Here is a 14259-nt window from a genome sequence, read left to right on the forward strand (position 1 = left end):
TCTTTTAAAATTTTTCATAATATGCACATGATAATTTAGATTTACTTTCATATACAATTTATTTATTTATTTATTTATTTTTTTTGAGACAGAGTCTCACTGTGTTGCCTGGGCTAGAGTGAGTGCCGTGGCATCAGCCTAGCTCACAGCAACCTCACACTCCTGGGCTTAAGCGATCCTACTGCCTCAGCCTCCCCAGTAGCTGGGACTACAGGCATGCGTCACCATGCCTGGCTAATTTTTTTCTGTATATATATTTTAGTTGGCCAGATAATTTCTTTCTATTTTTTAGTAGAGACGGGGTCTCACTCTTGCTCAGGCTGGTCTCAAAACTCCTGACCTCGAGCAATCCACCCACCTCGGCCTCCCAGAGTGCTAGGAATCCAGGCGTGAGCCACCGCGCCCGGCCTACTTTCATATACAATTTATTAATACAAATACATATATCTATAGAGAGAGAGGGTGGTGGACGCTCAGTTTTGTGGTTTATTTTTTTTAACTTGATTAGGAGCCTGATGAAAATAGTTTGAAGACTTCTTTTAGTAAACTAGTGTTTTGTCTCTTAGAATTAGAGGATGCTACAGCAGCATTGAGAAGAAAAAGAAAAGAATTAGAGGGGGCATATAGTGCAGGGTGAAAACAGGAAGGAAACGAGTGTTTCTAATGTTAGAATTTTTTAAGGAAGTAAACCCACATTAAATCTTAGGATAAGAAAATGATTGAGCCATGCTGTGTGTTTTCATTTTTGGAGAATGGGAAAAGAAAGTAAAGATGGAGATGACCAAATGAGGAATATTATTGTGCCAATAAATAAGTGAATGAGCATGAAATGGAAAATATTGAGGGATGAGAGAGTTGGTGGTGTATGAGATGAAAACTTAAATCTAAAAGTAGAGCAGGTAACACTGAAGTGAAAGGGAAGATTGGGAGGGAAGGGTAGGAATGAAGAAAATCTAGGCAAGGCTGACATTATGGAGACCATCAAATATTATAGCTTAATTTGGGTACAGATAGCTATGGATTTGAAAGTTACTGTATAAGAGAGAGGGGAGAGAGATATCATACCACAGAAAATACAAAGTATAGCATAGAATGGTGTTCAAAATGAGGAAGAAAAAAGATGAGTTTTGGAGAGATTATAGAAAGAAAAGTAGCAAGAATTAGGCATGGTTAGGTGCTAGAAATTAATCAAAATCTAAAAATACATGAGGACTAAATATAATGAAAAATTGGACAGTTTCATTTTTGCTGTTTATTAGAGTAAGCAGAATTTGAAGTAATTTAATCTGGGATTTTATTATTTACTTCCCTAATTATGTAATATAAATAACTTGTGTTTCTTATGAAAATTTACTTGCTCCTTGATGTATATTCTTTCAGTGCATGGTGGTAAAATCAGCTGTATATATTCAGTTAACAGCGGTATGCACATTATACCATACTGTACATTTAATTGGTAGTTTATTAACTGTTGGCTTAAAGAAATTTAAAACTAGTTTAAGATCACATTTGGCTCAAGGAATTTGGGTTTGAGACTAATCTTTACTAGCCAAGATGATAATGTTGCTTGTCTCAGGTCTTAGAAGTAAAGATATCAATCTTCTTACTTTCGTTTTTGTATGTCCTATTTTCTTATCTAACATGTCTAATATGTTGCTAATATGACTTCTAAATATTATTTTCTTCTTTTTAATGTTCAATTTACTTAATTTTTCTTAATTTTTTTTTCTACTAAATAGAGAAATGAATCTTTGTCCTCATCTTACAAGTAGTCTATTAGAAGTAGAGCTTACCTTTGCTTGAAGAGTCATCTAAAATAACTAAATAAAAAGTTAGGTATAAGTTTTATAGCCTAAATGTCAGGTATATTATCTGGGTAATCCCTGATTTCTGTTTGTTTAACACATGAAGTCCTGTGTATATGAAGAGATGGCAAATCCTGGACCTCTTCTCTCAGTGAAAACTAACCAACTTAACTGAATCCCGCCCAGTTTCCCCCTGTCACAATTTCTTCGTGTCAGTAGTATGTATTTAAAGAAGAAAAGAGTAGTAGAGCTTTTTATACTACTATATATGGAAACTACATTTTGGGAAATGTGCATTTTCACCTAGGGCATTTAACCATATTTTACATGTTTACTTCAAAAAGACATGCATTCCAAGTTTGAGAGGACAAATCTGTAAGTTTTGAAGCACAACCTATGAATTATATACTTTTTTGTATTTCTCATTCTGGTATAATTTTCTTGAAGGGAAAATTAGGAGGCCTGGCTAAATTTTTTTTCAGGTGGTAAAGGTAGCATAATTCTGACCAAATAGCTTCAATACAATTGTGTTAACCAAGAAGAGATTTTGAAAATTTAAGTCGGTCTGTTTGCCTGGGGACTTTTTAACGCCAGTATTAGTGGGATAGTTTCCATTTTGAAAGCAGTGTCTTATCTGAAGGCTAAAGCAACCAGGCAACATTTAAATTTTCATTTATTTCCCACCTTTACCACTTATTTTCTTTTTACTTCTGGGCCAGGGAGGAAGAAGAAATCAAACCAGGGGAATGTAGGCAGCTGGAGAGGAGTGTGCTGTGAGGCTGCTGGTTACACAAAGGAAGGAAACTAACATTTATTGATCTTCTGCCACATGCCAGGCACTCTCACTCTTAAAATTTTGACTTATGGAAGCAGATATTTTCCTTAAATAAGTAATAATAATAACAATAGTAGGGGCCGGGCGCGGTGGCTCACGCCTGTAATCCTAGCACTCTGGGAGGCCGAGGCGGGTGGATCGCTCAAGGTCAGGAGTTCGAGACCAGCCTGAGCGAGACCCCGTCTCTACTAAAAATAGAAATAAACTATCTGGACAACTAAAAAAAATATATGTAGAAAAAATTAGCCGGGCATGGTGGCACATGCCTGTAGTCCCAGCTGCTCGGGAGGCTGAGGCAGTAGGATCGCTTGAGCCCAGGAGTTTGAGGTTGCTGTGAGCGAGGCTGACGCCACGGCACTCACTCTAGCCCGGGCAACAAAGTGACACTCTGTCTCAAAAAAAAAAAAAAAAAAAAAAAACAATAATAGTAGTAATAAATAAGTAAAATAACACTTGTACAGTGTGGTAAATTCAAGCAGTACAAAAGTTATATCCTAAAAGTAAGTGTCCCTCTTAGTGACTGTAAAAGCAGCTAGAATTGGCTCTTTAAAAATAGAGACAGCTGTAAAAACTTAACAAAAACAACTTTTTTAAACTAGTGAAAACAAATCTAGCCAAAATAAAATTGAGTTCTTATAGTTCAATAAAGTTGTATTTCTTACCTCCTTATGCTGTTGGGTAGTATTATAGAATTTTAGAGCAGGTAGTGTCTTAGATACCCTAGATTAGTAGTGCTATATAACAGAGAAATAATGCAAGTCACATGTGTAATTTTAAATTTTCTAGTAGCCATATTAAAAATCAAAAGTAGGTGAATTTAATTTTACTTGTATATTTTATTTGACCCAGTATATCTACAATATTATCTTGTCAACATGTAATCAGCATAAACATTAGAGAGTTTATATTTTTATATGAAATCTTTTTCATGTGAAATCCAGTGTGTAATTTGCATTTTATAGGACATCTCAATTCAGATGGTAAATTTTCATCAGGAATATTTGATCTGTATTTAAATTCATAAAAATTGCAGTTAAAAAAGTAAATTCACACTATTCTAAACATTATTAAGGTCAGACACGGTGGCTTACGCCTGTAATCCTAGCACTCTGGGAGGCCGAGGAGAGAGGCTCGCTCTAGGTCAGGAGTTTAAGACCAGCCTGAGCAAGAGCAAGACCCCGTCTCTACTAAAAAGAAAGAAATTATCTGGACAACTAAAAATATACAGAGCAAAAATAAGCCGGGCATGGTGGTACATGCCTGTAGTCCCAGCTACTCGGGAGGCTGAGGCAGGATTGCTTGAGCCCAGGAGTTTGAGGTTGCTGTGAGCTAGGCTGACGCCATGGGACTCTAGCCAGGGCAACAGAGCAGCGAGACTCTGTCTCAAAAAAAAAAAAAAAATTATTAAAAGTTTTCCAATAAAATCATTTTTCTCTAATATTTGCACCTGTATTGATACAGCTAATTTTTTTTACAGCTAATTTTTTTAGAACAATTGATTTGACTCAGAAGCAAAAGCATATCAATTTCAAAACATCTGTCCAAGTTACGTAAATCCACTAACTCTTGTGATAATTCAATATTATCAACATGAAATTCAAAGGGACATAATATAAACTGAAAATCAACTGTAAGTTTATTTGTATCAAGAAAGCATTCTTTGAATTTTTCTCATAAGTTTTGTACCCAATTTACATAATGCTATCTCTGCTGTAAATTAAAGTTGAAAAATGTGTGTAATGATTATTGATTTGTATTATGGAAAGCTTCAATTGTAAACATAAATTCTTATACCTGTCTAGCTAGGTCACAAGCTTTTTTTCTCCTTGGATCTTCAAATTTAGCTCATTCATATGCATTGTGATATAGGAGAAAAATGTAAATCACACTAAGATTTCTAAAAATCTGTTTCTTTGTTGAATATTGGTAAGTGTTTCTTTTATTTCAAAAATCTTGAATTAGAGTTAACAGTACAGTGAATCTTTGTAAAAACTCTTCCATGACTCAGTCAGCCAACATTGGCAAAAGAACATGCAGTCATTAAATTCATTGTCTTCTATTTCTTATGACAGTTCCATAAACTGGTGGTGATTTATAGCATTTGCACATGTATACTGAACAATTTTAATAACTGTCTCCATGATACAGTCTGCCTCAGGGCACGAACACTTGCAAAATTTGTCACATAGTTGAACAAAGTAATAAGACAAATGAATCCAATAAATCTAGATTTTTGATTGAACATTGTCTTGATAGAAACTAGCTTTTTCATGTCTGATAGTGACAGATGTAAAAAAAATTCAAAAAATACCTACAGGAGATCAGTTGTTTAAAGATTGCAAATAGTTGAAGGCATTTCTTTATAAATTTGGAAGTCATTTGAGACAAATATACCCAAAATATTAATTGGACAGTATCTCTTGTAAAACTCATCTGAAGCTAAAAATAAAAGTACTCGCAATTTTTCAAATGTTACTTGATTGATCATTAATATTGTTAGAAACGTCTTTTATTCACTGACATTTGCTTGGTGGCTCAGTTGAAGATCTTTCACTTTTTGTAAAATATTCTTTTTAATCTTTTCCTCATAATTTTAAAACATGATTTTCTTAACTGAAATAATTTAATTTTTCATCTCTCCATCCAAAAATGGTTTTCTATATTGAGCAAGAATCTAAGCCATTTTATAGCTGTGTATGCCTTCATTTGAAATTTTAAAAATTTTCTATTCTTTTAAGCTAGAAAAATTATTTTAATTAAAATAAATATCTCAGTTTAATTACCTATTGTGATTTACATATCACTGTAACTCAAGCTGTCTGCATGAAATATTTGAATAAATTTTCTATGCTACATTGTTGCATAGAAAAATCATTTGAACTGAATCATTCTTTTGACACGAACTAGATTGGTGATATGCTTTTGTGTAAGGCTGGAAATGACACACGTACCCAACTGCACTGCCATGTATCTTACACAATTTAATAATAAAAACAAAATATAGTTCTGCCAAACTATTATATAAAGTTGTGTCTAATGGAGAAAGATTCTACACTATTTCCGTTATTAAGTAAAAATTTATGTTAAAATTTTTAAGAATTAAAATTTAGTTCCTGAGTTACAATAGTCACATTAGTGCAGCTCTAGAGTCCAGAACAACTTATTTGCTTCAGTGGTGAAAGTTTAGAGAAGGTAAAGCAACTAGACCCAATTGATGCAGACTAGTTAAGAACAGAGCAAAGTCATAAATAAGTCTATTTGTCAATATATGTAAATGTTACTTTAACAGATGTAAAGTAATTTTATATCCTAGGCTGAATCCAAGTCATACTGAAAAGAATTACTTTAATAAGAAATAAATTGGTTATTTAATTTGAAACAATTTATTTCTTTAAACAAGACAACTACTTTTTTGTGGCAGTCAGGGGTACATTTTTCAATTAGGTATGACATCCTGTAAATACATGGAAGATGATCTGAATTTGCTCTTAGACTTCACTTCCCAGATGAGCACTAACATTTGGAGTTGTTTTGAACACTGAGTATTGTTTCATTTGAACTGTTAATACAAGCATAAATGTATGCAAATATAAGATGAAAATGTAAGCAGGAAATATAATAACAATGCAATTTCATTCTTCAGCGAGTGCTTAAGGTTCATGGGGGTATCAAGTGTCTTAAAGACAAATTTACAGACAAAGTAGGTCTTACCCTCTTAACATTTATGCTGAGAGGGAGCAAAGAATTAAACCTTTTCACTAATTTAATTCCTTTATGTATTTGTTATCAAATTGATGAAGAATTTTTTCTCCTGCCGGTGGCACTTTGATAATAGAAAAACGCTTCAGAATGTAAAAGATGGCTTTTGCTATTTGTGGAAATGTTAGGAATTGACCCTGGGGACTTGGAGACTACCTTAGAGAAATCTTGATTGACAGCGTGGGTGGTCAGCTAATGGGGGAGGGGAGCTGTGTTCAGTAATTACGTATATGACATTGTCGTCAAAGTTCTCAGAAGCATTTACTTAAAATTTTCATTCTTCTGAATAAAAGACACAATCCACACTTTGGTTTATAATCTTTGTTGTTTATTACTTTCCCCTACCCCTTTTTTTTTTAATAGACTGACTTCAGATATATAAGAGATTTTTTTCTTGGATTCTGCTAGAGATGACCTAATTTTTGCTAATTGCTGTGCTTTCAAAGTTTTGTTTGCTCATTTTCATTATCCTTTGGTAGTTATAACAAGTGGTTTTATACAAAGCTGCACATTCAAAAGAATATCTTAGTGCCAGCTTGTAAGTTGTTTTTGTTAAAATCGGCCTTATCCCAGGAAAAAATTAAATGCTAATGCAAAAGTTAAAGTTTATTGTGTGTGACTCCTTATATTATTTGCCATAATTGACTTGCTAACACACACATACACACATTAATATCCATTTTAAAAAACACCTTAAACATTTTTCTTCGAAGCACTTATCAAATTCCTTAAAGATACAGCCACTGTGTCATACTTTTTGTTTTCTGGCACCTCAGAATGAAAGATTTGTTCTTCCCAACTCATCTGAATTCAATTTATTTTAATTAAATTGTTTTAAATGTACAGCTTTAACTTTAGTTTTTCTATTCAGATATCCCCACAGGTTAATTACCCTTCCCTGCTTTTCACTTAAATCTCCCCTCTCCCAAATTCTCCATTAATTTGGGTTGGGAGGTGTCACCTTAAGGCTTTAGGCTTAATGCTATGTGAAAGAACCAGTGCTTTTTATTTCATTTTCCATGTATTATGCACTACTAAAAAGAATGTAACACATGTAGCAGCTTATTTCATTTTCAAAGGAAGAATTGAAGAGCTTTTGAATAAAAATGTGAAAAGAAGCTAGCGTTCATTGCCTACGTGGCTTTTAAAGAAGGCTCTTAAAAAACATTCCATTGTGGGCTCCAAGTCCTCTTTAAACTTACCACCAACAGAAACTGCCCGCAGAGCCATGTGATCATCTTGGCAGCAGCCAGGCCTTTTAGTGATTTCATTACTGTGGTTTCCTCAAGCTCCTTATACACATTGATTAATATTTTCCTTGCAGTTATCGCTGTGATGATTTTGTGGTTAATGACACGAAGCTAGGACTGGTACAGAAAGTCAGAGAACATTTACAGAACTTGGAAAAGTAAGTAGTGGACCTTGGGAAAGGGAAGGGGGTGAAGTGGGGTCGCGGGGTCTTTTAGAATTTTTGAATGGGATTTTTGTTTGTGAGTTTCATAACTTCATGTTTTTAATGTGATTGAAATGATAAAATAAACCTTGGGTTTGAATAGCTGAAACTCTGCCCATAGTTAACGGTTATAGCTCTGCCTTTATTTCATTTAATATTTGTCATAAACCATATCCAAGGACCCAAGAGCCTTTTTTAAAATTATTACCCACCAGTTTATAAGCTGCTCCATTTATTTGCAAGGGGGATTTTTAGAGGTGCAAGAAAAGAGCAGAAAACAATATATGATCATGATAGAGTTACCTTTGGTATTAGAAAATCCCTGTCAACACTTAACGTGTTATGAGGACTGCTTAGAAGCACTAAGATTTATGCATTGTTTTTAAGGGAAATTAGATGTAATTATCATATTGTCCACTTTGCATCTATGTAGTAGCACAGGATCTGAGTTTCTTCTTTTCCTTTTTTGTTAGGGACAGTGTATACCACTTGAAATTACAAGGAGCTGTGAATACTTTGTTATCATAAAGAAATTAAAATTTTATACTAATAGACTTTTCTTGTTGTAGCCAAATAGCTTATTCAGATAAAACTTAGTGGACCCTAAATTGAATGGAAAAACAGAAACTTACTAGCAATGCCTGTGAAGCTACAGTGGATTGAAGCATGGCCCTGGAATGACTGCTGACTCAAGTGAAATCTGTGTGAATCACCCCAAATCATTAAATGCCATCTAATTTATTTTGGCAGTTTATGTGTAGAAATTGTGAGAACATGCCAAATCAGGGATCCCTTAGCAAACTTAAATGTAAAGCCAACAGAATATTACAAAATTGCATACCAAGAGGAAATAACCTGAGTGCAACACTGTATAGTGTTTGTTAACCGAAGTCTTTATGCATGTCTCATTGACTAAATAGGTTATAATACTGATAATAATGATTTCTTTAAAATCTAAAATAATTAAAATGCTTTGAGTTTGAGTACTTTTTGGCTTGTCATCTTTTGGCTCCTTTCTTTTTCAAAGTGCTTTAACATGAGCCCTACCTAGGATTAGAGACACAGGTACAGATACACAGATCCAAAATATTTAATTTTGTCTTAAATTACTCACAATAAACTGTGGAGTAGGAGATTACTGCAATAATTTATATAGCATCACTCTTTGGTGTAGTGATTCTTTGTTATAGAAGTGGGTAGCTACTGGAATTTTTTTTTTTTTTTTGCCATTTATAGTTTTCTCTAAGAAAAGACTACCCTCTCAATCTGAAATGAATTAATCAGAACTAAGTCAAAGGGAAAAGAGGGCATTGGAGAACTTGCATGTGTTTATACAGTTATTCAGTCTTTTATTTCCATTGACCACTTCATCAGGTAAAAGGTGTCCCAGATCACCTTGTCCACACTTCTGCTTGGCCCAACTGAAAGATCTACCTTGCAAGTCATTTCCTATGTTGAAACCATTACTTAAATTCATTTTTATGTTTTGCAAACATAGGCATTAATTTGTAAAGGAATTTTTAAACTATGATTACATGTGTGTTTTACTTAATTTTAGACCATTCTGCATATCCTGTAGAGCAGCATTGTCCAAGACAACTTTCTGCAGTGGTGGAAGTTGTCTATAATCTGCACTAATATGGTGCCACTAGCCATACTTGAAAAGTGGCTAGTGCAGTTGAGAAACTGAATTTTAAACTTTTTAATCTATCAAGACAAATGGGGAGCAAGATATACCTTTATCAAAATTGCAAAAGAAATAGCATATTATTTGAGACTTACTGTTAAATTTCAGAATACTTGTGTCAGACCAGGGTTTTCCTTTTGTTGTGAGGAATGAGTTTTTTGGTTTTTGAAGCTTCACGATCGATTAGGCAGACAGAGATGTAGGGGGAGGGAGTGTCTCACAGAAGACATGTACCTGGCCAGCTTTGCCGGGACCAGTGGGGACTTCCAAGGAAGTGGAACTTCTCAGTTAACTTCAAATACTCAGTAGTGATGGTAACCAAAGTCTTTGTGCACACTGGGCTGACTGGTCACTTCGTGGCCTGACTGCGCAGCCAGGCAGGGCTCAGTGCCCTAGATGCTGGGGATAGATAGCTCGAGTTTATTCTTTAGCCTGCTGTGTAGCGTGTGTGTATTAATATCTTTTTCACTGTTTGTGTTTTAATAGCTCAGCTTTCACAGCTGACAGGCATAGGAAAAGGAAACTTTTGGAAAATTCATCACTAAACAGCAAATTATTAAAAGTAAATGTAAGTAATTAAAATTTAACTGTAAGGGTTAGTTGAGATCTAATCAGTTTTGTTACAACTCTAACATTTAATGTTATTCATTGCAAACTTTTATAAATGTGTGTCTTGGGTTTGGAGTATTTTACAAACGTTTACCACTTGTACTAATGATTCTTGATGTGTGACCCCAGTGAGGGAGGCTGTCAGTGCCTTCCTTCCATCAGAGTTACTACTGTGCTCTTCCGCCTTAGGAAGTAGTTCATTCTTAGTATCTTTTTAGCCAGAAAATCAAGCTTTAAGACCAAGTCTTTAAGTTCAGGCAGTATTTTAAGGTTTATACCCCATTGCTGGGAAAACATATACATTGGTCATTTTTGCATGGCTTAAGGTTAGAAGTTTGGGGACAAAAATACTTGGGGAAAATATATTTATATTTTTCAATTTCTGTTTTAATAGAATCTTATAAAGACATTAAGTCTTAAATTTTATTTCTTTTAAGGATTTTCCTGGATTTTTTTTTTTGCATTGTGTACTCCATTGAACTTATTATTATTGATTTCCTCATAAGCTTTCAATAAGATCCTCCCATTTAGAAAAATCCCAGGATCAGAAAACAGCTTTCTAAAAATATAGAAATAAGAAAGAGAGTTTGTCTATATTCATTGGATAGATAAAAGACCAATTCCAAATTGGCTTGGTGATAGAGTTTCAAATAGAGGCCTTTGCTTATCTTTGATGTTTGAAATAGTTGGCCTTCCCTTGGTGTTACTGACGGCCTCTTCTTGTTCATTTTACAGGGAAGCACCACTGCCATTTGTGCCACAGGCCTTCGGAATTTGGGGAACACATGTTTCATGAATGCCATCCTTCAGTCACTCAGGTAACATTACAGTCAGAGCTTAGGTACCTGATATTAAAGATTACGATCAAAGGCTCCAGCTTCAGATCTTGGCTCTGCCACTAACTCTAGCCATATGGCTTGGCGCAAGTTACCTTAGTTCCCTGTGCCTCAGTTTTCTCATTGGTAAAACTGGGGCAAATAGTTACTATCTCATATGGTATTTGGGAAGAAGATTAAATAATATAATTTGTCTAAAGTGCTTAGAGCAGTGCCTGGTAGTAAATAACTGTTTGCTGTTACTGTTTATTTCCCATTGCTGCTTTTTTAAAATTTTTATTTCAGGATATTATGAGGGTACAAACATTTTGGTTGCATTTTATGTCTTTGCCTCACCCAAGCGAGGATTAGTGGCATGCCCTTCCCCTCTACAATGTTCACCGTGTCCATTAGTTGTGAGTTTACCCCCGCCCCCAACCTCCTAATCCCTGGAGAATATTACTACCATGTGAGCACCATAGTGTTGATCAGTCAGTGGCAATTTGATGGCGAGTACATGTGGAGCCTATTCTTCCGATCTTGTGATACCTCGCTTCGGATAATGGGCTCAAGCTCTATCCATGAAAATATAAGAGGTGCTAGGTCACTGTTGTTTCTTATAATTGAGTAATATTCCATTGTTTACATATACAAAATTTTAATAATCCACTCATGAATCGACAGGCACTTGGGTTGTTTGCACATCCTTGCAACAGTGAGTTGTGCTGCCATAAACATTCGGGTGCAGATGTCTTTATTATAGAATGTCTTTTGCCCTTTTGGGTAGATGCCTAATAGTGCTATTGCTGGATCGAATGGTATTTCTATTTTTAGCTCTTTGAGGTATCTCCAAATTCTTTTCCACAGAGGTTGCACTAATTTGCAGTCCCACCAGCAGTGTAAGAGTGTTCCCATCTCTCCACATCCTCCCCAGCATTTGTTGTTTTGGGATTTTTTGAGAGAGGCCAGTCTCACTGTATTTCCCATTGCTTCTTGAATAGGCTGGAGCAAGGGTCAGCAAACTTTTTCTGTGAAAGGCCAGATGGTAAATATTTTAGTCTTTTAGACCATGGTCTCTCTTACATATTCCCTCCCTGCCTCCTTTTTTTAAAACAACATTTAAAAAAAAATATAAAACTCACTTTGAGAGCTCCTTGGCTGAGGGCTAAGTTTGTCCCGTGGGCCACAGTTTGTAAACCCCTGGGCTACTGGGACCCTTGTTCAGAGAGCTTATTTCAGTGATTAGTTGAGTCTTAAGCATAGTCATGAGATTAGATGTTTAAAAGATCTTCAGAATGCCAGCCTGCACAACATAGTGAGATCCCTGTCTCTAAAAAAAATGAAAAATATTAGCTGTGCATCGTGGCACATGCCTATATCCCAGCTACTTGAGAGGCTGAGTCAGGAGGATGGCTCGAGCCCAGGAGTTTGAGGCTGTAGTGAGCTATGACTACACCACTGCATTCCAGCCTGGGCAACCAAGCAAGACCCTTTGTCTTAAAAAAAAGAAAAAAAGTCTTCAAAATGTAAGACAAGTAGTAAAAATAAAATAACCAACAAATCTGACCTCAGTTTTATAGAAGAAATTATTTTGAGAGTTTAATGAGGTATCAAAGGCCAGAATAAATTCTCTTCTGAAGGTCACATGGCTAATAAGGAGCAGAAGCCGTATTTGGTGTTTTTGAAGGTACTGCCTCTCAGTTTATTCTTGCTCAAAGAAGAAATTCTAGTTACTACTGAATTCCCCTTGTGATTCTATATAGTGTGTCTAAATAATATGGTTGGTTTCATGGTTTGTCTTTATTTAAGGAAATTATTGAATAAGGAGATTATTGGTGCCTGGAAACAGGCACCCTGAACAGAAAGAAATGGTGACAACCTATAGATGAAGGGAAAATTGGAGATTTTTATGAACATAGATTTTGTTTTAAGTTCTTTGTTGATTTCGACAAAGTCATCTGTCTATACTGTCTATACTGTAGAGTGAACGAAGAACCATAGTGAAAAAACTCAATGTAAGAGATTGCATTGAGTACAGTTTAAATGAGACAATTAAAAAAATCACACTTTCAAAATTCATATGTAGGTTTCATAGAACTTTATAGACCTATTAAATTATTTTCTTTCCTTTTTTAAAAAAAAAATAATCTTTTCCCTTCCTTTTGAAATAGTAACATTGAGCAGTTTTGCTGTTATTTCAAAGAACTTCCCGCCGTGGAGTTAAGGAATGGGAAGACAGCAGGAAGGAGAACATACCACACCAGGAGCCAAGGGGACAACAATGTGTGAGTTATAAGCGTGTGTCCTTTCTGGCTTTGAGCTATAAAACAAATGACTCTCACTGATGATTTCCATTGTGTTATGTGAGTTATAGGCACATACATTTAAAAAAATTTTTCTAAAAATTATGTGTAAGTATCTAGCTGGCAATCTTAATCGTTGGAATTTTTGTATTTCTGTTTACCGTAACAGGCAGGATAAATTTAGCACTTTACTTGTTGGGTCTTTGCAGATGTGGGCACTCTAGAATTGACATCTACGAAGTGTCGACTAGCTTGAATATCACTAGTCTGTGTGAATTGATGTGTCTGATAGTGTTAGGTAAGCCTGTCTTGGATAACTAAATTAATTTGTAGTCAACAAATTAATTGCGGGGCAATACAGTCAATTTTTGGTTGATAATGGAGAGGGAAAAAATGAACAAGTGATTATTAAGGACCAACCCTGTATTCAAATTCAGTGCATCCCCTGCCTTATTTGATGTTCAGAAGATACATCATCATGACTGTAAGGGGCATATTTTTGATGTCTTGGGTTTACATCCCCTTTCCAGAGGGGCCATGACTTATGTATATATTTAATGTTTTCTCTGCCTGCCCATCCCCACCCCCACACACCTCCATCCCCACTTACTCTGAAACGGCACCTTGTGATTTGACTGTGTCCTGTGTCAGTGGCTGAGGCAGAGCAGGACAGAGCATGTTTGAGTGGTGGGCATTGTGGATAGAGCCGTAGTGGAGACACTCTGAAGCCAGGCATTGGAGCAGGGTGGAGTGACATCACCTATGTGGTAGCAGCATGTAGGATGAGGTGGAAAGTGTCTGCATTCAAGGAGGTTTCTCACTCTACAGTAATTGGGTTTGGTGGGGTGGATAGCAGTGAAATGAAGAAGAAAAAATACATACGAATGAAAGTTAAGGGAAGAATTAATAGTACTTGATGCATTAGTGTCATTCATGATTTAGTTATAGACTGCAGAAATTGCCTCTGGCTGATTTAAGCAGAAAAGGAATTTA

At 35.4% G+C, this 14259-nt stretch overlaps 1 protein-coding gene across 6 annotated transcripts in view; it reads left to right on the forward strand.

The window, feature by feature from the left end:
• USP3 (ubiquitin specific peptidase 3) overlaps positions 1-14259 on the forward strand; it is an 82047-nt gene that overhangs the window by 38112 nt on the left and 29676 nt on the right. For all 6 annotated transcript variants that reach the window (XM_045540794.1, XM_045540823.1, XM_045540814.1 and 3 more), the window contains 4 exons: positions 7724-7807; positions 10026-10107; positions 10884-10966; positions 13135-13248. In XM_045540794.1, coding sequence (XP_045396750.1) covers positions 7724-7807; positions 10026-10107; positions 10884-10966; positions 13135-13248 — 363 coding nt within the window. The remainder of the gene's footprint in view (positions 1-7723; positions 7808-10025; positions 10108-10883; positions 10967-13134; positions 13249-14259) is intronic.

Source organism: Lemur catta, chromosome 1, assembly GCF_020740605.2.
Source record: "Lemur catta isolate mLemCat1 chromosome 1, mLemCat1.pri, whole genome shotgun sequence".
NCBI lineage: Eukaryota > Metazoa > Chordata > Mammalia > Primates > Lemuridae > Lemur > Lemur catta.